Genomic DNA, 25,711 nt, shown 5'->3' on the forward strand with positions numbered 1-25,711 from the left:
CATCAATCGAAAGTATTCCAAAGCTCATTGAAAATAATTCAAGGAGGGTTATGAAGGAGGTTGGGTTAGAGGATAGGACTAAGATGGCTTTTCCTAAGCTTCTTGTGACTTTTCCTATGTTTCATGTGGGTTTCTAAGTGTGAATATTTGAAGTGATTTTTCCTATGTTTCATGTGGGTTTCTAAGTGTGAACTCATAGGTTAGGATATGAATTGATGGTGGTTTTCATGCTATGGGGTTTGGGTGCCTTCTAAGAGTTTCTTAGGGCTTTGACAAATATTTTGGGAGGTTTATCTGATTTCTAGAATAAAGGAAATAGGATTTATATGGATTTATTTAAGTAGCTTTTTTTTCTAGGGTCATATGACATGGGTTTTGGGATGTGAGCTTATGAATGTGCTTAGAATAGATTCTAGTATTTTTGGGAACTTATTGGGTATTGTTGGAGTTAAGAAATGTAAAACAAGGAATTTAGGGTACACTTATGGGGCTTTCCTAATGGCTGATAATAGTTTTAATTGGTTTAAGACCTTAATAGTGTGTAAAAGAATATGGGATGGTTTTAATAGGCCTAGAAATCTATCTAGTATTTTTATAAATTTTTGTTGAATTTTTGGATAAAGGGAATGTGCAGATTAATATTTTGTGTGCATTTAGTGGGGTGTACCTAACATCTTTAGATCGGTTGTGAGGCTGACAAGTGGGGACAAGTCAACATGGTCAGTGGGGCGCGCATAAGTGCCACTGTGCCATGGACTAGCGCATGGACTTGTGGACCAGAGTGCCGGTGTGTGTGGTTTACTAGACCGGGTGCACCGAGTGGCGAAGGGTGCTGATGGGGCAGTGGGGTGATGGGATAGTGCAGATGATACGCGAGGCTGGTGCCAATGTGGCTGTCACATAGGCACCACGTTAGGGCGCTGCCCAAGATGGGAGCCAGGCATGGCGGCGGAGCAGAGGAGCTCGCCGGAGTCCTCGTCGCTGGCCGGTACAGTGCGGTATTCGCGGTGGGACCTGGGGCTAGGAATTTAGGGCTACGCAGCGGAGCGGATATGGTATGTCTTGGGGTGAGTCGAGGCTCGCGGTGCCCGGTGTTGCTCGCCAGAGTAGTGGCGGCGGCATGGTTGAAAGGGAAACTAGCCTTGGGAGGGTTCTGAGGCCGTGCCGAGGACACGGGCATGACCAGAAGGGCTAGACACAGCTGTTGGGGTGGTTGGAAAGGCCAGGGGTTGGCCGGAGCAACGCCGGTGGCTCGCCGAAGTTGGGCAGCATAGCACGGGTAGATGCGTGTGGATGAGGTGGTCACGTGGGGCTAGTCAGAGGGGTACTCCTGGCCGTGTTGACGTAAAATTTGGACTTCAGGCTTCTGCATTGAACAACACGGAGGACCTGGGAGATCTGCTTAACTCCAGTGCAGGCTCCAAATCAGCTCTTGTAGGTGCGCTGCGTGCCAATCAATTTGACATGCAATTGACAAGGTAATCATAAAATTCATGAGCTGGTAGGAAACGAAGCCTTCGAGCTCATAGGTAGGCGTTCTTTGAATAAACACTATTAAGATATATTCAATGTAATCATGCAGGGTAAATAAATAGAAGCATTAATGGCGTATGCCATCGGTTGTATGAGCCGACGGGCTAAGATAGAAGCAATGTAAAACAACAACCATGAAAGAGAGCCCTTGCCAACCAATAAGGCTTGTTCACCGGTTTGGTGCCAACCCGTCCAAACCGGCAAACTAGACCGTAGAAACTGGCTATGCGATTCTCACTGGGTTGGGCTAAACCGCGGTCTGAAACTAGTGAACCCGCTGAGAAAGTCCCTCGCTGAACTCATCAGCAACCAAGGCAGCTACGGCACCGCCCCATAGTCTAGCAAGCGAAGTGGTAGATGCTCAAGCTACAGCAACAAGAGTCTCTCATAAAGCTCGCAACCCATCACATCCTGTAAATTAGTGCATGTTTTCTCCTATTTTTTATCTATTCCTTTCTTTCGTTGCATTGCCTCTTGCATTGGCAACTAAGCAAGGTCGTCGAACAAGCATGCAAGCAAAGTTGTACCTGGGAGGATGGGCATGCTGTCATTTGTTTCTGCAGTGAGATTGTTCCTGCCGTTGCCGCCGAAGATGCTAAGGCCACTAGCCATCTGGCGGCATGACTTCAATTTTCGCACGGCGAACTCGTGGAGGCCGCACAAGCGCTGGTAGTTCAATTCCTTGTGAGATAGAGATCGTGGATGTCGCCCTTCTTTAACTTCCGATGGTGTAGACGTCGCGATCTCGAGCGCTCGCGACAATCTGCTTTACCTTTGGTTCTAAACCGCATAGCCCATCAAACCAATCTGGCTAACCCGCAAACGTACAGTTTGGTTTAGGAAACCACCCTAAACCGCGTTAAACCACCATTGAACAGGCCTACCAACCACCAACCATGTGCACATCAGATAGACTAACACAACTAGTCAATGTCTTGATAAGTGTAATTGAACTTAGACAAGGTAACACGAATGAGAGGGCATTGACGTCAATCTATTAACCTAAAAAATTAGAACATAGCAACAAGGACCTCTTGCCTACCACTTATGAGCTAATTAAGCTAATGGAACCTTCAATGTCATGACCATATAATTGCACTTAGACAAGGTAACACGGTGAGAGGGCATTAACTTTAGCCCATCAACCTAACAAACAAGCTTGTGGCAGCAAGGCCTCGCATGCGCCCCTATCGGCTCAATGACGCCACCACGCTTCTGTGAGATACGGATGATACCCAGCTGATGCATTGGCTCTCAACAGTAGCGTTATGACGTTAGGGATCCGACGGCTAGCAATACGAGGGGCAGGGGTAAAGATCTATCAGACCTAGCATATATAAAGCAATAAAAACATGCAAGATCTACCTAGCCGATACGATCAGATAACTGGTGAACGCTTAAACAATGTTAAGGAGCTGATGAAAATTACTTAACCAGATCTAAGCCATTCGATAACTGTGTGTGCTTGATAAAACTAAGAGATCGATACGATGCAACTTAATAAAACCAAACAACTCGATAACTGTGAGAAACGTTTAAGACAAGGAGAATATTGGACAAAGCCTAGAAAGTTCTACTTGCAATCTAAGTTAACTCGATAACTAGCCACATGACCGAACATCAGAATATAAGACTTAACTTAGAAAGTTCTGATAGAGATCGTAATGATCAGGTGACGATACTTATAAGCTCACCTGAGATTGAAATTGATACAACCCTGCACGCTAGAAAAAAACTCGTCGAGAAGCTACATTACTCCTACTCCTAAGAGTTGGCGGCGGAGCACTGAAAAGTTGTATTGATTGATTGATTGATTGAGAGATAATCCTTGACAAGCTCTACAGGTACATATTTATACACTCAAACTAACAGAGTACGAACCAAACATGACTAGCTAACTATTGAAATCTTAACTAAACAAAGGAAATATTAAGATACATGAACTCTATTTTCCTTGTGTAGAATCCTTGCTAATAAAGCTTTCTCCGACCTTATTGATGAGGGAGAGAGAAAATGTATTTGGTGATGGAGAATGAGTAATTCGCTGAAGATGCTCTCACACCTCGTGCGCATGGCGGCAAGCTAGCAACAGATCGGTACCAGACCTGTCAAGACTGATCATCAGATCGCGACCGCATGAAATAATTGCTTGGTGGTGTGTATGTTTCAAATGTAACATTGTAGGCTATGATGATGGAGAACTTTGAAAAATGAAGAAGAAAATAAAGTTTTGGAATCCTTGTGGGAATGTAATTTTCTTCAAAATTTTGTAGTTTTTCAGTTGAAATACTTTTTAATTTGAACAACTTATCCTTTAATTATTTTGTTGTACAACGTTTCTTCTTATATTTTTGAATAAAAAATCAACTTGAGAAATGGGAATACCAACCTCCAAATCCTAGTTCCGCGACTTTAGCAATGAGCATGGCGCCTCAGCCTTGTGAAGGATACCAATCATGCCAGCGTCGTTCACCCTGGGGTTAGGCACACGCAATGGCAGGCAGCTGCAGCGTAACAGATCGAGCATGCATGCGCAGTACATACCATGACGAAGTGCCGATCAGCACGGGCCCTGGCGCCGTATACTACACACATGCATTGAACATTCAGGCGTACATGCCGGCAGCCATGGATGCAGGCGTGCCCTACATACGGCTGCCTCTGGTACGTACCCTGTGCATCTACCTGTACGACTGTACCGGCGCGAAAGGCAACGGCATTTACGCGCGGCGGGCGGGCGGGCACGCACTCACGCCACATGGCACACGGCCTGTGGCGTGAGTAATAAAACGATGGATGGATCATGGATATCAGGATATGGATGGAGCTAGCAGCCGCACGCATTTACGCTGGGCCTGGGCCGCTCGCCCTGCTCGGGTACGTACAGCATGAGCTCGTGGAAACAGGAAGCAGGAAGGTGTGGATTCAAGACCAAGTGCTGCCACGGATCGCCCAAATCTTGCGCGTAAAAACCGGTATCAGCTGCGCAAAGTACTCCCTGCTACACATAATTACCACCTTAATTTCGACCTGAGCGTGAGATCTGAGCGTTGCATTTGCGTGGAGCGACTAGCGAGTGTGTGCGGAGGTGCTGACTGCATGCCATGCATGTACGGGTTCGAAATACTGGCACTACCAGTAGTACTAACGCTTAGGACAAGCAAGTACTCCTAGAGAGGGGAGGAGGACCTGCGAGCTCCTCTCTTTGGTTCTGAATGACAAGAGATCCCGAAGTCCCAAAGAAACAAAAGGATCAGGAAGAAAAAGCCAGCACGCGGACAGTGAGCCGCCCACGCGCGCGCGGTGCTTGTCGTATCCACGCCCGTCCGTGGAGTCGTTGGGTCCGTCCCAGTCGGCCAGCCTCCGTCCCGGCCAACAACCACCCGGGCCCAGCACGGGCTTCCTCCTCCCAGGTCAAGGTCAACGCACCCGGGCCCGCGCGCAGGGAGGTTTGGCTGCCAGGCTGGCGTTCCGACCACCATGCATGCTTAGAGAGTTCTCGACACCGAGAGAGAGGCCGACCACCACGTCCTGTCCGCGTCTCTGCCGCGCTATCTGCACGGAACCGTTGGGAACGGGATGGGACGGGGTCGCAGCTTCCGTCGTCCAGTCGCTCCCCAACCACAGCCAACCCTGCAGAGCCCCTGCTCTCGACCGCTTGACGGGCCGTGCTATCATGCTACCCGCACATCATCCCAACCAAAAAGGGCGCTCGAACGGATCCGCGGCAGGTACAGTACATAACAGATCCTGTCCCGATCACCGCGATACGATGCGAGCGATGATCACTTCTCTCGAGCGCGCGTCACTGTGGTACGAGGATATTTTGCGCCTGCTCTACTGACGGGGATATTTTGCCGTTGGAGAGGCCCGAGCCCGGACGGGAGATCTTTGAACGGAGTAGTACACTGGCGCGTCTGCGATCCCAAACTCCCCCTCGATCGCCCTCAATCGCAATCAATTTCCTCCGGCCCCCACGCGGCGGGTGGCGGGGCCCACCTGCAGGCGGCAAAGGACCCGGGCCCCCTGCATCCTCGGAAACCGGACCGGCAACGGGGCCCACACATGTTCCTCGGCGGACGGGACGCTCTCACGTGACAGGCCCTGGAATCGTGGCCTCTCCTGGCCTGCGGGTGCGGCGGCCTCGGGCAACCCCGGGCCCCACATGCCGGCCTCGGCCGGCATCCTCTCTGCTTGCGTGTGTGCGCTCCCTCTGACCAGCCCCGCCCACCTCGCGCTCCTCTCTGACCAGCGGCCAGCCGGCCACCGATGCACGCGCTCCAGCCTCCCTTCCAGCGGCGGCCTCGTCGCCACCACGCCCGCACCTTACCCGCGCGCCTCCCACCTCCCTGAGGCGCGGGCCACCCCCGTACGTGTCCGTCCAAAGTACGCCACCCTTTTCTTTTTTGCGCGCGCGCGAGATAAAAACTGGCGACGGGGGAAAGAGGCGAGATGGCGGGAGTGAGAAAGGGAAGGAAAGCTGAAAAAGAAAGCGCCGCGCCCTACCCGCCCAAGGGGAAAGCAAAAGAAAACGCAGAAAACAATTTGGCCCTCCGTCCGATTGATTCCTTCCTCCCCCGCAGCACGCCAAAAAAGACAAGCCCTTTTTTTAATCGCCCCCCTGTCGATAATACTAACAGCTGGATTACGGGGTAAACAATTCGGTTTGGTCTGGTGGCCTCGCTAATTTGCGGCCACCCGCGGCGTTCCTTTTGGTGCCGTTGGATTGCCTTGCCAGAGTTTTGTGTTGCTGGGTTGAGGGGGAAAAAAAAGGCAGCTGGATTTTGAACAGGGAGATTGGTATCCATGTAGGACCGTGGTTTGATCCCCGGCCGGCCGGCCGGCCGGAGTTTGGCCGGGGAGCCTGGTCGGAAGCATGGCGATTAGCGAGGTTCATATTGAGATTTTTTTTAGAACAAATAGAACGTCGTACAAAAAGATTTATTCACAGCCCTTTGAAATAACGGATTGGACTTCTAGATAGAATTGCTAGTTTTGTAGGAAGTTCGGAAAACCTAACGTGAGGTCCAATTGGAAACAAATGTGTATCTATTTCTCTCCACTAATTCATGCGGGTTTTGTGCATTCCATCAAATCGTGTGCATGCTAAATTACTAATCCAACATTTGTCTAGTGTTTGTGTGTTTGATGATGCCATGCTCCAAAGAAGTCTTTATTTTAACATTGATAATTGGGATGCAATCGGTTACGCTCATCGACACGTGTTGATACCTTGTTGCCACGTGTTCATCATGCCGGATTGTTTCAAATGTAGAGAATACTACAGCTCATTGGAGTAAACCAATGGTGCACTAATTCTGTTGACGATTTTCAAACTACAGCTCGTTACCATTGTATTATCGTATTGGCATGTATTGGCATGATGCGATATGTTGATGCCAACTCATATACGCTTTAGCATGTCATTAATACACTGTCGGTTTCGTCATTTTTGCGGAAGGCTGTTTCTCTATGGATGTATAACAAGCGTACTTATCTTTAGCAATAGATAGATGTTGAACCTTACACCATTCATGCACAATATGTTCCTCGAGCTTTGTTGCCTTCTCTAGGTGTAACTGCCGTCCTCCCTTTGTGACGTCTATGTGTCGCGCCTTTCCTCTCCATCACCTCTTTATATTTCTCCTTTGGAGCTTGTTAAAACATTCAAGCTTCTCTCATCGACAGGCTGAAACTCGCCATCGAGGTATGTTATCCTTCCTCTCCTCTCCTCTCTACATCTCTATTCTGATACTAAAGGGTCTTCGAGTTTGTTAAGCCCTGACCGCTCAAAATCATGTATGTTTTCCCCTCCCCAGTAGCGGCAACCATATCAAGCTATTTGAAAATCGATCCGTTAATCTGATTGTTGTGCTAATTCTTTTTTGCATCCTTGAGTTAAAAGGCCGTCTCCTCGTTTCTTGTTGAAAGCCTATCTTCTCGTTTCTGGTTGAAATTGCAATTTCTATTGTATAGTTTCACGTTGCTTTCTCTATCTAACAATATTCAGAATCCTTTCTTCACGATGTCGGAAACAGTATTTTGACATTAGGATTTGACAAGTGTTGTTAAACCACAACTGCTGTCTACCACGTATAGTTTGGTTTTCGGCACTGTTGCCGCATGGCACGACGGAGCTAGGGAGGGGATGGCAGGGGCCATGATTCACTGTAGTTCCTTTAGTTTGCAATGAAATTTATTTGGTTTGATTTTAATTTCTAACCAACTTGCACGACATAATTTGCTTGGTCCCCTTCTTGTTCCAATCCTGACTTCGGGTAAGGTTGGAGCACCTGGTGGTTAGGAGGGAGCATCGTGGTAAACAAACTGGTGCTTTGCATCTTTCTTTATCTTTTTAAATGGCGTTTTGAATTTGGGGCAGGAGCTGGTAGCGGCTTTTGTTTGTGTGTGTTTGCGGTGGAATGGTGGTGGATGGAGGAGTAAAAAGGTGGGAAAGCGTAGTTATGACTTGTCTCCCTTTCTCACGAACTCCGAGCCAAAAAGCGTCCCCACACCCTCCACCTCCGTCTTTATTGCTACCTTGCTGATACTAGCAGCAGTCATCAGCAGCTGCGCTGCACCCATCTCTCTCTACACGAGTCCACGCGCGTGTGTGTACGCGTAGCAAATTTCTTTCTTGCTTGCTCCCTTCCTTTCTTTATTGCCCTCGCTTTTATTAATTTCCATTTCCCGTAATTTCCTCCTCCTTTTCCCACCTTGCTTCCTCTCCTCGCTTTGCTCACGCACACCCCTAGGCAGCAGGCAGCAGCAAGGCTAGGCTCTCTCGCTCTCCCATCCATCTCGTCCCCATTGCATGCGAAGCAAGCAAGCAAGAGGTCAAGAGGAGCAGTGAGCGAGTGAGTGGCGTTTGGTGTGAAGTGAGGACTCGAGGAGGGAGGAGGAGCCGAGGAGGACGAAGCGAGAGGAGTCATGGCATGGTGATGGACCTGCTGCTCCCCGCCGATCTAATCACTTTGCCCCTAGGTACCGTACAGGCGTGCGCGCAGGCATCAGTCACCTCCCCATCCTAACTCTCACCTAATCTCCCCTCCACCGCTTTCTCCTCCTCCCCCCAGCTAGCTTCTCTCTCCCTCCCGAGCTGCTTTCTTGATTTTTTTATCCGTCTCCTAGCTCCAGATTTTTAAAAATTATCTCCGGCGAGCAGCCTAGCTAACTACTACTAGCTTAACTCAGACTGAGGGCGTGCTTTCTCGCTTAATTTCCATGTTACCACTAGTGCTCTAGCCTTAGCTACCCTTGCTGAGTGCCTTTGCAGTGCTGGGAGGAGAAGGACAAGGTCTCTGATCAGCTGAGCTTGTCGCTGGTCAAAGGCGAGAGCTTTGTTGTGCTGCGAGTCCAAGCTCGACAGGACCACTGCCACTGTGTGAAGCACAGCGGCAGCGGGGCGACAAGACGAGGAGGCGGAAGCTGCCAAGCGGGTAGATCTACGCAAATGGAGACCAAGGACGTGGCCCCGCTCCCCGCCACCACCGCCGCCGGCGCCGCGGCGCCCGTGCCTGCTCCGGCCGCTCAGCCGCCGCCGTCTTCTATGCCGCCGCCGCCACCGCAGCAGCAGCAACAGCACCCTCCGCCGCCGCCGTTCGCGCAGCAGCAGGCGGCCCCGGCGCCGTCGCCCGCGGCGCCCATGCCCGGCGGCATGCGCCTGTCGTTCGACCAGATGGCGCCGAAGCCGGAGCACCACCACCACGCGGCGCCCATGCTGTACGCGCCGCCGCCGCAGTCCACCGCGGGCGCTGGCGCGGGAGCGGCAGGCTCGCCGGGCGGCAATGTGCTGGGCATGGGCGAGCTGATGCGCAAGAAGCGCGGGCGGCCGCGCAAGTACGCGCCCGACGGCAGCATGGCCCTGGCGCTGGCTCCCATCTCCTCCGCCTCCGCCGGCGGCGCCGCGGCCCCCGGCCAGCAGCAGCACGGCGGGTTCTCCATCAGCAGCCCCCCGTCCGACCCCAACGCCAAGCGCCGCGGCAGGCCCCCAGGCTCCGGCAAGAAGAAGCAGTTCGAAGCCCTGGGTACGTGTTCATCCTCCTGTGTTCAGTTTCCTACCATGCCGCTGCTTCTTGTGCACGTCTCGTCGGTTTAAATCTCACCGGTGTTGTGCTCGTGCCTTCTCTCGTGCAGGTTCTTGGGGCATCGCCTTCACCCCTCACATCCTCACCGTCAAGGCCGGCGAGGTAAGATTCACAGATCTCGTTCAACTCCCAAACGCTTTGCTGCATCTTGGTCGCCGTCTATGGTGTAGATCTGCGATTCCGCGCATCCCCCCTGTGCGCGCGCCTGTGTGGCCTTCTTGACAGAATGCCAAGTCACCGGTGTTGTGACCTTTGCGCTCTGTTCTGCCATGCCGTTGGGAAGCCCGGCAGGTTGCGAGCTCGCGTGGGTGTCTGTAAGATTCCCAGCACGGCTGTCAGTTGACCGGTCCCACGGTCAGCGACGGCAGGCTGGTTCTAGTGGGTGATGCACTCCCCGTCACTCCTGATCCTGACTGATAGTCCAGTGCTAGCTGTACGACCCTGAAAATCTGCTGTGTACGTTGAGGGGCTGCAAGCAGCGACACCTTTTGGTTGCTCCAGCCTTCACTCGAGTGAGAGAGTGAACTGTGGACTGTGCATGGTATAGCTGGTGAAACAAATGCTCATGCTGATCAAGTTACTCGTGCAAGCACGGCAGTAAATGTTATTCTCTGTTGATAGGCTCATAACATCTTTGTATCTGTGAACGATGATATCTCATATCTGACCAAGACGGATGTTAGCTAACCTGGAACTTCATAATTTGATAGATCTTGAGTTTTACCTGCATTTACTTTAACTGTTGTTCGAATTGAGTAATTGTGTGCATTCTCAATTTGCCTCCAGCAAGCTGCTTAGAAATTCTTCTATACAGATGTTGACTAATGTATATCATGGTGCAAAGTCAGGCATGTTGTTTTTCTCTTTTCTTTTGAGTCAGTTGGGCCTTTGATTTTCACCAATTTATTACTACTATTTACAAGTGTCAAGCTATTCTTCATTTTTGTCAGTTGCGTAAGAGTTGCATTTCAGTTCTGAAATGTCTGCTTCTTGGCAGGATGTTGCATCCAAAATAATGACGTTCTCGCAGCAAGGCCCTCGCACAGTCTGCATCCTTTCTGCTAATGGTGCAATTAGCAATGTGACTCTTCGGCAGCCAGCTACATCTGGTGGATTAGTTACTTATGAGGTATATGTTATACTGTTCTCATGCTAGCGGAAATTATGACATTCTGAAGTACTAAATAATGGGTTCAATATTGATTTCTTTGTCATGCCCATTTTTTTATTGGAAATACATGTTGTTTTTATTATGCTTCAGAACAGTACCTGAATCTCACAAGGCCTTATCCAATGTTCTGTAGAACATGTCAATGGTCCATCTTGCACTTTGTACTTCAACTAACAATTTGGCAGGTTGATGAGAATGCCACCTGGTTGGTAGGAAACAAGGTCTTTATGATTTTTTGGTTAAGCATATATTATTGTTGGCTTCTTTGTCCTGTCTTTGTTCATCTGACATTAGGGATTCAAAAGCACAGCAATTTGGCTTTGAAGTTACCTTTTTTTTTCTTTTCTTGTGTTTGAATTTTAACTGTGTTGGTGGTTTGGAACTTTGATGTGAATACAAAGGAAGATTGGATGCAATAGGTCTAGTTGGTGCTTGTGTAGAATGCCACTTCACAAAAATTCAGAGTCTGTGAAGCTGAAGTTACTTTGAGCAATTAACTGAACCAATTATGCATGATATCTGTTACTCCACTTGACAATGGTACGCTTCACCTTCTGATGATGTGCAATTTCTTGTGCAGGGGCGTTTTGAGATCATCTCACTATCTGGTTCTTTCCTGCTTGCGGAGGATGGTGACACTCGCAGCAGGACTGGTGGTTTAAGTGTTGCACTTGCAGGATCTGATGGACGAGTTCTTGGAGGATGTGTTGCTGGAATGCTCATGGCAGCAACTCCTGTTCAGGTTTGATCAACCTGTAAATTTTCTTCCTCCTAGTTGAGATTTGTTCAATTGCTTTATTTCACTGACCACTTTATACTTCTACCTGTGTTTGACTGGTCATCAGGTTGTGGTGGCCAGTTTCATCGCAGAGGGCAAGAAATCAAAGCCAGCTGAGGCACGGAAGGTCGAACCGATGTCTGCTCCTCCACCACAGATGCCTACCTTCGTGCCACCTCCTGTGGCCACCAGCCCTCCATCGGAGGGCACATCCAGCGCATCATCCGATGACTCTGGCAGCCCGATCAACCACAGCGCCATGCCCTTCAACCACTCCGGCCAGCACCAGCACCCTCACCAGCACCAGCACCAGCACCAGCACATGCCGCCTGCCTACGCATCCGGTGGGTGGTCCCTCTCTGCGCACCAGCAGAACAGGCATGACTCTGACATGAAGATGATGTCGAACTAACACTGCTCAACCTTAAGTGCCCCATTTCCTGGTTGGGCTGGAGAGGAAGCTGCTGATGGTTGGTTGGTACTTCTGCCATGGATGATCCTTTTGCGTCGTCTGCTCTGATCAGTGACGGTGTATCTGCTATAGCTAAGCTAGCTAGGAGAGTTAGGGTTCATGGTCTCACCTGCTGTTGTTTCCCCCCCAAGTAAGATTAATTTAATTCGAATTAGCCGCCGTTGTAATGCTGTAGCGTTGTCCTAAAGTCTGTCAGCCCCTAACGCCAGTTGTGATGGATGCCTGATGAGATCTTCACCTCCTAGGCTAGTTAAAATACCATTCTCTAGTGTTATGGATCATGAATTTACTTGAATGCTTCGGTTTAATTTGGGATCGTATCCTGTTTTGCTTTGTTCTCTTCTATGCTGCCGCTTATCATGTGTGCATTCATTTGTGGGATGTAACCGACTGACATGAGTCAATTTGTGATTCTTGCTACGTAAAAAATGAGCTTTTGTACTGTGTGAGCTATAAAAGTTGGCTGAAGAGCACAACAGTTTTACCGAAATGTGTTTATTCAGTCATTCTGTGATCTGTCCGACAGTACAGATGGTTTGAAGACAGGGTTCTGTTGTTGCCGTTTTGGATAATGGAGGATAAATTACTCGTGTTGAGGGTTGGAGCAGGGAGAACTTGGGAATTGGGATTAAGAGCAGATAGTGGTAGGATTCGTCGTTGATCATCTCAGATAGCACTACAGCCTTTGCAGCAAGGTAATTGGTCAGCAACGCAAGCCACCAAGTGACCGCAAAGTCACTAGCAAAGTCCGAATCGACTCCGTCAGTTATGTGCTGCGTTTTACTCGAATATTTTTTATTTTCCTTGTCCATTTTCCGAGTAGGCCAATGTCTCGCTTTGGAGTTCAAATGGGAAAAATGATTCACAGACTTTCACGGTCGAAGATTCGAAGCCAGTTGGGGAGTTCGTTATCCTTTTTTCTTTAGGATAAGAGAGGAGGGTGGGTGATTGGCCCAACATGGCCCGTGGGCTGCCGGCTGCGACGACGTGGCTTTCGTATCCTAGGCCCACAAGTCAGAGACACCCGCCGTTCGTCATGATCCCGTGCGGAGTGTTCCTACTCCAACTAGTTTTACCTTCACCAGGCAGCAGTCTTCTCGTTTTCCTCCTCCGGCGTCCCGTCCCTGGGAGCCTCCAGCGCCATCCTCGGGCCCGCTTGCCTGCACCTCCCGAGGAAGGAATGGCCTCGCTTCCTCCCGCCGGCGCCGCGGGCGCCGACTCCGACCAGGTCCGGCCCCCCTTTTCCCTATCAAGTCCCCAAGTTGTTTACTCGGCACGCAACCAATCGCCGTGCGCCGTGCCACCATTCGATCGGGCCGCCTTCGCCTTGCAATTCGCCCTCAGGGTGTCGTACTAGACCTTCCGATCGGACGAGGAACCACCGGACACCCTTCTCACCTAGTCTACCGCTGCTCCGTTCGCCTCTGCATCTGCTCCCTGCCGCTCTAGCTCGCTTTCTGCCGGTTCGTCGGTGCTTGATTAATTTTGTTTGCTTGCTTAACGTTTACCACAAGACTCTCGTGTTAGTTTCAAGATGCATGATTCTCGGATACCTTGGCCCCATATGATTGGTCTCCGCTTTCAGTTGCTGCTGATGATCGGTGGATTTCACTAGTTGTAGGATCGTTGCCTGCTTCCTGTTCTGTTGAACTAGTAGTCCACGAATGGTTAATTCGGCGTGCCTTGAAGGATTTAAAATTCATGCTGGGGTGACTATAGCCATTACCCAGTATGTCATATTGTAATTCCAGCGCTAATTGACTTGACTCTTTGACCTGTCCATACTTAGTTCTGAGATCCAATCAGGTTGGTGAGGTTTCAGGAAACAATTCATCATTGAGTGCTGCTGTTACTTTTGCTTATGATCTGTTTTTACAACAGTTCACACTCGTTTTTGTCAAATGTCATGCTTCTGTGATCTGTATCATTTCTGTATTCTGTACATTGTGCTCAGTTCAACTTACTGTAACAAACGTTTGATGGTTGTTTGTACCAGAAAAGTAAAACAGTTTTTCGTATCCTCTATTTGCCAGCTTTTGGTAGAAGCAAATGATTCTACACGGACACTGATTTTGAACAGGCCAAAGCAGCTGAATGCACTCTCCTCCGCAATGGTATTTTAAGAGTTCACCAGTATTTAAGCACCAAGATTTGCTGTTAGAATAGTGGGAGCAGGATGATTTTGCTTTCATGTTGCAGATTATGGGACTCTTGAGGTGTTTCACTGCTTACGAGAAAGATGATGGAGTTAAATTGTTGATTATGAAGGTATCTCATGCAACTGTGTTTCTATTATCGTCTAATGTTGATGTGATTTAACTTGGAATATAGATATCTATGCCTTGTTTTCTGCTCTTGTAATCTGAGCTCACTACTTGGGTGCCTTCTATAGTGAACACATGGTAATAGAAATCAACAAGTAACAAGGAAGTAGCAGGGAACATGATACCCTAGTTATTTCTTGAAAATCAACAAGAACACAGAGAGTCTGATGGGGTTATTTGGTTCTGAAGCATGTTATTCTGCTTGATTTGAAGTGCATAATTCTTAGAGAAACTATGTTGCACAATATGGTTTTTGTTGTCCTAAACCTTGAAAAAGAAGTTATTTGCAAATGTAACTTTTTCTCTTTTTTTAATATATACTCCATATATTGAGAGTCTAGCTTCTTAAAGTGCCTTTGCCACTTTATCCCAGAGCTTACTTTGTCTTCCTTTTTTTAGCTTATTTCTCATTTCTTTCTTCTAGATTGATATGATCATCATTCATCACCATATCTTCATTTCCTTGATGCATTCAATTGCTGCTATTGTTTGTTACTCTATCTGATCATCATTTGTTTTTAGGGGAAAGGAAGAGCATTTTGCGCTGGAGGTGATGTTGCTGCAGTTGTCCGGGCTATAAACAATGGTACTTACAACTTAAGCTTGTTTCTGTGATATAAAAAAATATCCAGAATTAATTCCTTTCTATGTTTTTCACTGTCTTCCGTTACCTTGCGTAATGCCTGTCGCACTGTTATCATGTAGCACATGGATATAATGTTATTCCACATGTTTGGTTGACTGTATTGTGTATCTAATTCATGAATTAGGCAGCTGGAAATATGGTGCTGATTTCTTCCGAAATGAGTTTTTGTTAAACTACATCATTGCAACGTATAGCAAACCTCAGGTGAGCCACACCCTTTCAAAGTTATCCATGTAAATAATTCAATTCTCTGTTCCTTTGCCTCTAAGGGCTAGACCATCTGATTGTAGGTTTCTCTTCTTGCTGGAATTGTTATGGGTGGAGGCGCAGGTGTTTCCTTACATGGAAGGTTTCGAGTTGTGACCGAGAACACGGTATATACTATTAATCAAACCCTGGTGACATTTTTGCTTTTTTTTTGTTACTATGTCATGGTGCAGCTTGAGATCTCTTTGTTTAAGGTTCTGCTGAATGTTGCCCATCCTTAAATAATCCAGCAGTATTATATTTAAGCTCGGAAACTATAACCATGTTTTGATTGAGAAATCCAGAAGTCTAATCCAGCGTTTGGCTAGTCAGAAACTATAACCATGTTTTGATTGAGAAATCACAGTATGATATTTAAGCTCACTCTTTAATATAAACTACTATGCTGGTATTTGGAGTGCACAGGATGCTCACACTAGTTGTTACATGACAGTGAAATATCGGATACCAAGTTCTGGAGGCTAGATTTCTTGTTGGCTCATACGTAGTTGATGTATTAGTTAGTTCATAGAGAAGAGCAATGCTTTAAAGTTAAAATATGGCAGGAGCACTGCCTTTCACTTAGAAAAATATTTTACAGGTTTTAACACCAAATATACTTGGGTCTTAGATTCGTAAAAAATGGAAAGGAGAAAACAATTCTTCCGCATGTGGGTTCTTGTGGCTTTACCCAACACAATTTTTTTGTACCTCTTCTGATGAATTTAGGCCTGAATTTTTCTGTTATCAGGTTTCAATTGTCGCACGGGCTTTCGTTTCTTGTGTGCTTGATCTATGATAGTAGTTTTATTCAATTGGGATATGTAGAATCTACCTTGGATTTTTCTTATAAGCAGAATACGTTCAAAGTTTCAAGTACAATAATTTGATATTTGTGCAGGTTTTTGCAATGCCAGAGACAGCATTGGGACTCTTTCCAGATATAGGGGCTTCTTATTTTCTGTCTCGGCTACCTGGTTTCTATGGTTGTCTTTCTTTCTTCTTTATTTAGTTGAAGTGCATGTAACCATATCATTGTGATCTGTATCGTGTTGCTGGATATTATTCACAACCCTGAACTGCTATGCATCCTCGTATTTACCTTTGCGGTTTTGTAATGGCCATATGTTTATTTGATTTTGGACTATGCTTATTCAATTGATCTATGGAGCCATGAAAGTGAATGTGGATACATAATCATAGAAAGGAACAAAAGTGTCCGAATTTCTGATTGTCTATTTAAGTTTATTGGTTCTATAAGATTATTTAGTTTAATTGATAGAGGGAAACCTTTTACTCTTTTAGTTGATGCAAAGATATCTTGTGAGATCTTGTTCCTAAACTTTTATCATGTCTCTTCTCCAGGAGAGTATGTTGCTCTTGCTGGTGCAAGATTGGATGGTGCGGAAATGCATGCGTGTGGTCTGGCAACTCATTTTGTCCAGATAAATGTAGGTTCACTTGTAATTTAAATTCTAACTCATGGCTTTGGCATCACCGTGCCCCTATTTTCTTGCATTCATGGAACAGAAATTGGTCAATGTAGCTGTCAACATTTACCCCAAAGAAAATGTAGCTGTCACCTTTTGTTTCAATATCAATATTTGCTGTTCCATTTGTGGTTTTATTATTTCTTATATCATCATTGTGCATCCTGACCTCATTGACATAGCAATTGCATTCTCTCAATTATGGTTGCCATATATCCTAAGTCTGTATATGTGTTATACCTGTCTATAATCCCCAGTAAATACTCTTTTTTCCCCAGAGGCTGCCATCACTGGAGGAATCACTTAAAAAGGTGGACACCTCCAATCCTTTTGTTGTGTGTGGTATTATTGATCAATTTGCTCAACAGCCATCACTGAAAGAAAACAGCTCTCTGAACAGGTAGGACTTCTGATTGAATGACTGCTTTATTCCCTAATTCATTATTTGTTGTTTTTAAATTTTTTGGCGCTCCGCAGGCTGGAAATCATCAACAAATGCTTTTCCAAAAGAACAGTTGAAGAAATCATATCTGCTCTTGTGAGTTCTGTTACAGTTTTCTTTTTCAACGGAAGAGTCGTTAGAGTTAACTGCGGCTTTTATGGATTCACATGTCGGCCCATGCTATATTAGTATTTATTTTTGTCAGGAACAAGAAACTTCAAATTCGGCAGATGAATGGATTGCTTCTACAATCCAGTCCTTGAAAAAGGCCTCTCCTACCAGTCTGAAAATCTCTCTCAGATCGGTATCCCTCAGAAACTACCTATGTTCAAAACTATACTATAATCTTACTGTCTATGTGTGCCCATGGGAGTATAGTTGTTTCATTGTTTTCTAACTCTGATTTTAGATAAGAGAAGGGAGAATACAAACTGTTGGGGAGTGCTTGCGTCGGGAATATAGAATGGTTTGCCATGTCATGCGTGGTGACTTCAGCCGTGACTTCTTTGAGGTAAATATTGACTTCCTCAACACTTCTCATGTTCATTCAAGATATCTATACTTTCTCTTGGGCAAGATCTCTATACTTAAGATACAATTCCTGTTGCAGGGATGCAGGGCTATACTGGTAGATAAAGATCGAAACCCAAAGGTACAGATAATCTCATAACATTGATCAGAATCTCTTCCCGATGGCTAATTTCATATGACACGACCTTTGCTTTCTGGTGATTTTTTGGGGGGTAATTGCAGTGGATGCCTCCAAGGTTGGAACAAGTGCATGATGAGGCGGTTGAACAATATTTCTCCAGAATCGATGACCCACAGTGGGAAGATTTGGACCTACCTGCAAGACGTTCCTATGGAAGAATTATTGAGTCCAAGCTTTGATTGGAAGTATCACACTGCTGATAAAATAAAAGCTGAACATATCTTGTAGGTCAAACTTCTGTCACACAAGAAATTCTATTGTTTATTGAAGAGAGCTGTGGCTATTTTAAAATCGGTGGAAAACTTTTTCTCGTAGTCAGATCTTGCTTAAGCTGGTGTGTTATCGCCTCATCGCGTCATCATCGTTGTGATCTTCTACCCAATTTCAAGAGGGGCTCCTATGTAACATCCGTGTGCTGGATAAGCAACATGGTTTTAAAGTCCATTAGACCATAAGCTCACCTTATAAATAAATAAATTTAACATTTCGGAAGATTTCATTCAACATTTTTTGAGAAATAGTTCAACATTTAGAAATACTACATTCAACATTTTTTAAAAATAACTACTTTCAACATTTTTCTTGAACTATTCCAACATTTAAATAGAATGGATTCAACATTTTCAAAAACTAGATTCAACAATTTTTAAGCCTAACTCAACATTTCGAAAAAATAATATCCAGTAGCTTCTTCTTCATCGACAACGCATCACCGGCGGCGGTGGCTAGCAGCGGCGCGCCCGGTGGTGGCGAAGCAGCAGCAGTGGCGGGACGCACGGCATCGGCGGCGGCCGCCGGCACGGTAGCAGCAAGGTGAGAGTTAGGGTTGGAAACATAAGCACATTCGACGGACAAAAGTGTTTGCACGAATCTCACGTACTGGAAGCCATATAACATACGGACTTTCGAAAGCCAGATAGGATTGGCGCTTTCAAGATGGGTGCGTAGGCCTGTGGTGTTGGGAAAAAAATTCAGTGCATCCTCCCCGCACGCGGATCCCGTGGGCACCAGCCTCCTACTGATGACGCGTGTCCAGCAGGATGTCCGCTCGGCTCCGTTCCCAGCGCGTGGCTCGCACGTCTTCGGCTCACAGCGGACGAGTCCACGACGACGTAGCGCTCGGCTGGCAAGTTGGTTTCAGTTTTCCACTGCCCGGCTCGTAATACAATAAATAAAATATTCTGCTCCTGGCTTTCACGTGTTGCTTCTCCGACCAAGTCTTCAGGATCAGGATTATTCTCCATGATTTTTTCAGATGGTGCCAAACCTTTTGGAGGTACATATGACATTTTGGCCTTTCTTAAACTTGTATATACGAGGTTATTTTTGCCGAAAATGATCACAGTATTTTGTGAATGTTTCTATGACTGTAGTGAATAGGATATGTATTAATTTCAAATTGATAACCAGCTGAAATAGGAAATATCATATGTAACTAGCAAAATCCATCTCAAATGTGTCATACTTGAAACAAATAAATACTGCAAAGTGGCGTGTTGTCTATCAACACAGTTACATCTTCTCATCAAAATTTAACTTCCTAGCGGATAAGGACATTGCGGCATCTTGATGAACACCATGTAAAAGGTCTGTATATCCGCCTTGCATGAAAGGAGCAGACATGGTAGAAGATTGCCCATACACACAGTCTGTGAAGTTTGGCACTGTAGCATTAGTATCTCCTCCATGGATGAGTGGCGCAGCCATGGCTGAATCATTTGCAAATTGCATTGTACTAGTATAACCGCCAATGCTACCGCCACCATGAAGGTCCTGTGTCATGTATAACAAATTGTTTGTTACAATTTGTTGTTAGTAAAAAAATATAAAACTAGAATAATGAGTCTAAGTCATTTACGATCAATTGGTTTGGATCAACAGTTTCATATGTATTCTCTGCGGCATTAATTGGACCATCTCCTGTGAACAAAAATAATTAATATACAAGTTGGACCTTTCCTGGGAACAAAATCAGCAAGGTAGGGTGAATACCTTTCTTCTTAGTACTTTTCTTTTTCTTCTTTGTTGTATTCTTTTCAACTGCACTTTGGAGTCGCTTATTCTTTGGGCCCTTTATGACATGTGGAACTCTAAATGATATTGTACCTTTTAATGTGTCTGTAGCGCATTCAGTAGAAACTACAACAACGTCATCGAATTTTTCTTGCAACTTGCTCATAGCAATATCTGCTTCTAAGTCCAACTTATCTAGGCCTTTCTCCAAATTCTCAAGAAGTTCTTTTGACACTGAACATTTCAATGTAATGGATGTAGCCTTTCGTGACATACGTGCAGCACGTGCTTTCAAACTTTCTTCCTCGGTTTCTGGTTTCTCGATATAAAATCCTCTTTTTGCATATTTGGTCCATCTTCCCATTATATATTGCGGCGGCAATTTAAAAACATCATTCACACTGAAAACTTTGAAGGCATGCTTGCACAGTATACCTACATAATAAAAACATAAGTTTCCATTGGTTCAAATTAGAAACTATATTATAATTCAAAATGTGTGCACATACCTATGGATTCATACTTTCTGCAAGAACATGTAACGGACATATTCGCACTGTTGAAAACAGTCGTTGCTCCATGATTAGCATGCATATGTGTAACCATATATGTGAGGATTGACTCATCAGCTTGCAACAATTTACAAGAGAATGAAAAATGTTCTTTAAATTCTTCCTCAAACTCCAAATACATCCTCTTTGTATATGATTCAGCCGCAGATTTCAATAGAGGTAAATCTGGACTGTAAGTAACTGGGTTCTTTCGGCGTGAGTTAAAATCTGCTTCTAACTCATTTTCACGAAGGCTAGCTGAAACCTTCTCGCATTCTACAAGAAGTTCAGTAAGTCCAAGTTTTCTACGAAATCTTTTCTTGAACACGTTATTCATACCTTCACTTCTTTGAGTTGAATTCATATCAGCTGTAAAAGAGTCACGGTATATAGTAGCCCACTTTTTCCTCAAAGCATATAGGTTTGCCATCCATTGGTTGTTCTCTAGTTTATACTTACTCAACAATTTCTGCCACATCTGAATGAACAGCGGCTCTGATCTCTCTTCATACACGCATCTCTTAAATTCAGGTAAAAATGTCTCCGAAATTTTTTTAATTAAGGGTCCTAGATGTTTAGCTGCATTAAGACATATGTGCCACAAACAAAGACGATGACTTGTATTTCTGAATACATAGGCAATTGCTCCTGCCATGGCCGCGTCTTGATCAGTGAAAATTGTTTTGGGATGTTTGCCAGACATAGCTGTTAGGAAGGTCTCAAAGAGCCAAACAAATGATTCAATACTCTCATTAAATATCAATGCTGCCCCAAAAATTATTGTTTGCTTGTGATGGTTCGTTCCCAGGAGTGGAGCAAAAGGCATTTCAAACTTATTAGTCTGAAAGGTGGTGTCAAATGATACGGCGTCACCAAAGCATGCATAGTCCATAATAGACTGACCATCTGCCCAGAAGAAATTAGCTATCCGACCATCTTCCTCGTCTATTTGAGCAGCATAAAAAAATCCAGGATCATCTCTCTGCTTATTCTTCAAGTAATCCAACAATGACTGCGCATCATTGCACTCTAAGTACTTCTTCCGCTCGCGACCGATCTCATTGTTGCTATCCATCTTTGCAAATGGAACTTTGTCAGATCCTCCATAAAATTCTTTCATGAACTCATACACCTGGGCTGGCTTCATCCCGGCTTCTCTTATCTGACCAATCAGCTGCCTGTCTGCATCTGTAACACGACGCTGGGACTTCAGCTTGTGCTTTTTATTAGGACTAGCAAGATAATGATTGTGATCAAGTACAACCTTTTGCACTTTCCAAATCCCCTCTCTGCTGACACTAAACTGAACACGGGCATCACAACCCGTCCTTGTAACATCCTTCTGTGACGACGCATTAGCACAGTGTCCTTCGTTACTGCAAACTATATACTTCTGGCATATAGTTTTATCAACTCGGCGCTTCGTATGGCTCTTTCTAATACTGAATCCGACCTTACCAGCATAGTTATTATACATCTCGTAAGCTTTATCCTCTCAATCGAAAGCCATTCCAACTTCAGGAGCAATCAAAGGCTGTCCATTTTTATCTAATACCTGTTGTACGATGAGAGAAAATTTAAAGTTGTTTAATAACTAGGAATAGATAGTATGATTTTTTAATGCTTATAGTAGTCAAACTGACATCTCATACCGTATCTGATTGTTGTGCCATAGATTCTGGTAACTCAGAAACTGATGTAGACGCGGACTCGATGACAGCAGTGATGTTCCCCTACGTATGTAAAAACAGTTGTTTGAGATGTTCCCGCCCACAAATCTAGCTAGCACAAATAGATCTACAATGTTATAAGGGTACATGGCTTCCGCACATACCTGTCTTGCATCAACAGCACCATTGATTAGGGCAGAGTTCGTCGTTTCCATGGTGTCTACGAGAGGATTTGATGGGGAAAAATTCTCCTCACCATCTGAATGATCTCCGAAGGTGGAGTCCCTTTGGCTTGCATGGCTACAAGACATCAGGCAACCGGCGGCAACTCGCACAGCCGGCCGCAGTACGTGTATCGTCGGCGGCGGCGGCGGCGGCGTGACCTGTTTCTACGATCTTTCTCTGTGGATGGAACCAACTCACGAAGCTATCCTATGATTACGGCGCTGACTACGTGGTGATGAGCCGGGCGGTGCAAAACTGAAACCAACTTGCGAGCCCAGCGCTACGTCGTCGTGAACTCGTCCGCTGCGAGCCGAAGACGTGCGAGCCACGCGCTGGGAACGGAGCCGAGCGGACATCCTACTGGACACGCGTCATCAGTAGGAGGCTGGTGCCCACGGGATCCGCGTGCGGGGAGGACGCACTGAATTTTTTTCCGTGGTGTTGGCCCATGTACAGCCAAGATACTTAATTTCCTCACCGCCATTCCCAGGCCTGTGCGAGTAGACAGCTTTGATTAAAATGACATGTTCTCTTCCAACGGCGATCAGGTTGCAAGAGAGTGGTAATCTGGGAAACGGAACAGGGAGGTGGATGGCAATGGAGGATTGGATGCTCGCCAAGCTCCTACAGGAAAAGAGGTCGTCGCTCGCCATCTTCGCCGTCGAGATAACTGAGGATCAGGAGACCCGCTACCCTTTACAAGCAATGAAGCAACCTCCATTTACATGCACGTTTTCTTCTCGATCCGATCAGCGATGCACATCATGACATGGACAACAACATCATGCTGCAGGCAAGCGTTGTGAGATCCGCCGAAGGAGTTGAGGTGTGGTGAAGAAGAACAAGGAGCTCGCTTGACGACCCACCAATCAAACGGGCCCGATTAGTTTTATGTTTAGATGCTTTGGCATCAGTTATGGCCAAAAAAGAAAACCCCCGCCAGCGCGAGCTACTCGATCGTCTCCCCGAAAACGACCGAACGGCACACGGGCACAGCAACGGCTATCGTGGCCGTGGTTGCAATCACTCGCGCGCGCACCAGCTCCGAGAGCCTGAGATTTTCAGTGGACGCCGCCAGCGGCGGCCCGGCGCGAGATCTCCGCTTGGCTGCTTCAGGCTGATGGCTTGCGGTTGTTAGCTGCCGCGGTCCCGAGACATTTGTCGTTGGGCACCGGTACTGCCGCACTGGTCAGTACTCATAACTATGCAAAGAGCCAAAGAGGATCACTTGGGTATAGTTGTTAACAGATATAGGGGTGTTTGGATACGAGGTGCTAAACTTTAACAGTGTCACATCGGATGTTCGGATGCTAATTAGGAGAACTAAACATGAGCTAATTATAAAACTAATTGCAGAACCCTGTGCTAATTCGCGTGACGAATCTATTAAGCCTAATTAATCCATCATTAGCAAATGGTTACTGTAGCACCACATTGTCAAATCATGGACTAATTAGGCTTAATAGATTCGTCTCACGAATTACACTCCATCTGTGCAATTAGTTTTGTAATTAGTCTATGTTTAATACTCCTAATTAGCATCCAAACATTCGATGTGACGGGTGTTAAACTTTAACACCATGGAGCCAAACAGGCCCAAAAGAAAAATCACTAGGCGTTCACCTTCCTGGCGGCGGCAACTTGGCTGGCCGCTGGCGGCACCCTTTGCCACGTCTTCGCCGGGTCCTTTGCCGGCGACGAACCCACTATTTCTCTCTCCCCCCACCCTCCCCGGGTTCACCTCTTCTCTCTCGGTCTTTCTTGGCGGCGCCCTCCGCCACGTCTTCGCCGGGTCCTTCGCCGGCGACGAACCCACCAGGTATGCCCACCCTTTCTCTTCCCTTCCTCATGTGCACACACCCCCTGTCCTATACTGGGTCCGCCCCTGGTGATTGTTGGGATTTGGAATGCGCTGGAATTGCTCAAATTATTTGTGGGGCTGTTAGTGTTCTTTCTCGGCGATTGTTGGGAGAACAAAATGGGCACGAGGTGCATCCTTGTCTGTTTTCTCCTTTCATGTTTTGGGGGTAAAGGCGGAATCTTTATTAGGGCTTAGAGGTTCTGCGATTAGTTGTTGGTGCGATTCTTATTCCTCCTGGAAACAGCAGTTCTTCGAAATCCTCGTAGGAATCTTGCTTTGGAAATATGTACCTTTTTCTAAGACCTCTTCTTACTTTAGTATAAGCTTGCAGAAATATTTTTTTCTCCATCATTTTATTGGGCTTAGTGACATGGGGACCTTTGTGTTTTCTAAATAAATTGTTGTTTGTTTGATTGTTTCCTTACCTTTCCAAAGGTTTTGGCAATTCCTGTGAGGAGTATTGTTATAATCTAAATTTCTGTGTGGGGTATTCAGTACATAGTGCTAGTTTTGCTCCGATAAATTAATTGTTAGACTTAGCTATGCGTTGCTACCCATTAGTATAAGGTATACTATTTTTCCCTACATCTTTGCGATGCCAAGAATACTATAATACTGTGCTCTGAACATGATAATATGCTATTCCCCTTTGTCCTTCATTCTTTACTGAGAACCCTAGCTTTGTGTTTTTCTTTATCATCCACAATAACCCGTTTGGAGTCGGGGACTAAAGTTTAGTCCTTGTCATATCGAATGTTTAGATACTAATTAGGAGTATTAAATATAGGTTAATTACAAAACCAATTGCACAAATGAAGGCTAATTCGCGAGACGAATCTATTAAGCCTAATTATTCCATGATTTGACCATGTGATGCTACAGTAAATATGTGCTAATTACGGATTAATTAGGCTTAATAGATTCGTCTCGCAAATTAGCCACGGCTTATGCAATTAGTTTTATAATTAGTTCACGTTTAGTCCTTCTAATTGGTATCCAAACATCCGATGTGACCCGAACTAAAAATTAGTCCATGGATTGTACTAAATATGATGGCAAGTTGATTTTGTACAACGCAAGTGGATGATATTCCCTTCAGGGTCTATTAGTGATATGCTATATGCAATTTGTAATGTATGCTAAACAGTAACAGTTAATTTTCTATATTTTTTAGGGTAATGGGATATTTCTGCGGGTAGCTAGACCTATACAGGAGCAAGTACTCAAAATTTGCACTTAAATCTTAAGAAAATAGTATTGCACTGAAGATACCTTTGTGCTATATATTTAGCAGGTATCAATCATGGAATCGTTATCATTTTGCTTAAAAGATTCATTATTTCAAGCCAATGCCTCTGCTTTTCTTTTCAAATTATTCGTTCTTTAATACTTTGGCCTCCATTTTTTCTTGCTGATGTACTCACAATGGACCAATGCTGCTTTCAACACTACCCATTTGACTGCCTTTTATCTTCATCGGGCAGTCAACA

At 45.7% G+C, this 25,711-nt stretch overlaps 3 protein-coding genes across 3 annotated transcripts; 2 read left to right on the forward strand and 1 right to left on the reverse strand.

Annotated features, from left to right (window-relative positions):
* The first annotated feature begins 8,204 nt into the window (after window positions 1-8,204).
* On the forward strand, window positions 8,205-12,384 carry LOC101780272 (AT-hook motif nuclear-localized protein 10). The gene is made up of 6 exons (XM_004983519.4): window positions 8,205-8,517; window positions 8,810-9,560; window positions 9,670-9,722; window positions 10,618-10,749; window positions 11,372-11,533; window positions 11,637-12,384. The coding sequence occupies exons 2-6, from the start codon at window positions 8,987-8,989 to the stop codon at window positions 11,979-11,981; spliced, it is 1,266 nt and encodes a 421-aa protein (XP_004983576.1). The 5' UTR covers window positions 8,205-8,517; window positions 8,810-8,986; the 3' UTR covers window positions 11,982-12,384.
* Window positions 12,385-13,101: 717 nt separating this feature from the next.
* Window positions 13,102-18,219, forward strand: LOC101780931 (3-hydroxyisobutyryl-CoA hydrolase 1). Its single transcript, XM_004983520.3, has 14 exons — window positions 13,102-13,269; window positions 14,075-14,155; window positions 14,241-14,309; window positions 14,888-14,951; window positions 15,136-15,215; window positions 15,302-15,385; window positions 16,159-16,243; window positions 16,623-16,708; window positions 17,026-17,147; window positions 17,225-17,285; window positions 17,395-17,493; window positions 17,599-17,700; window positions 17,800-17,841; window positions 17,943-18,219. Exons 1-14 carry the CDS (start codon window positions 13,222-13,224, stop codon window positions 18,078-18,080), a joined length of 1,161 nt encoding a protein of 386 aa, XP_004983577.1. The 5' UTR covers window positions 13,102-13,221; the 3' UTR covers window positions 18,081-18,219.
* Window positions 18,220-20,310: 2,091 nt separating this feature from the next.
* On the reverse strand, window positions 20,311-21,942 carry LOC105915163 (protein FAR1-RELATED SEQUENCE 5-like). The gene is made up of 3 exons (XM_012849063.1): window positions 21,100-21,942; window positions 20,438-20,440; window positions 20,311-20,349 (listed from the first exon to the last, which is right to left on the reverse strand). The coding sequence occupies exons 1-3, from the start codon at window positions 21,940-21,942 to the stop codon at window positions 20,311-20,313; spliced, it is 885 nt and encodes a 294-aa protein (XP_012704517.1).
* Between the last annotated feature and the right edge of the window lie 3,769 nt (window positions 21,943-25,711).

This window comes from Setaria italica, chromosome IX (assembly GCF_000263155.2).
Source record: "Setaria italica strain Yugu1 chromosome IX, Setaria_italica_v2.0, whole genome shotgun sequence".
NCBI classification, from domain to species: domain Eukaryota; kingdom Viridiplantae; phylum Streptophyta; class Magnoliopsida; order Poales; family Poaceae; genus Setaria; species Setaria italica.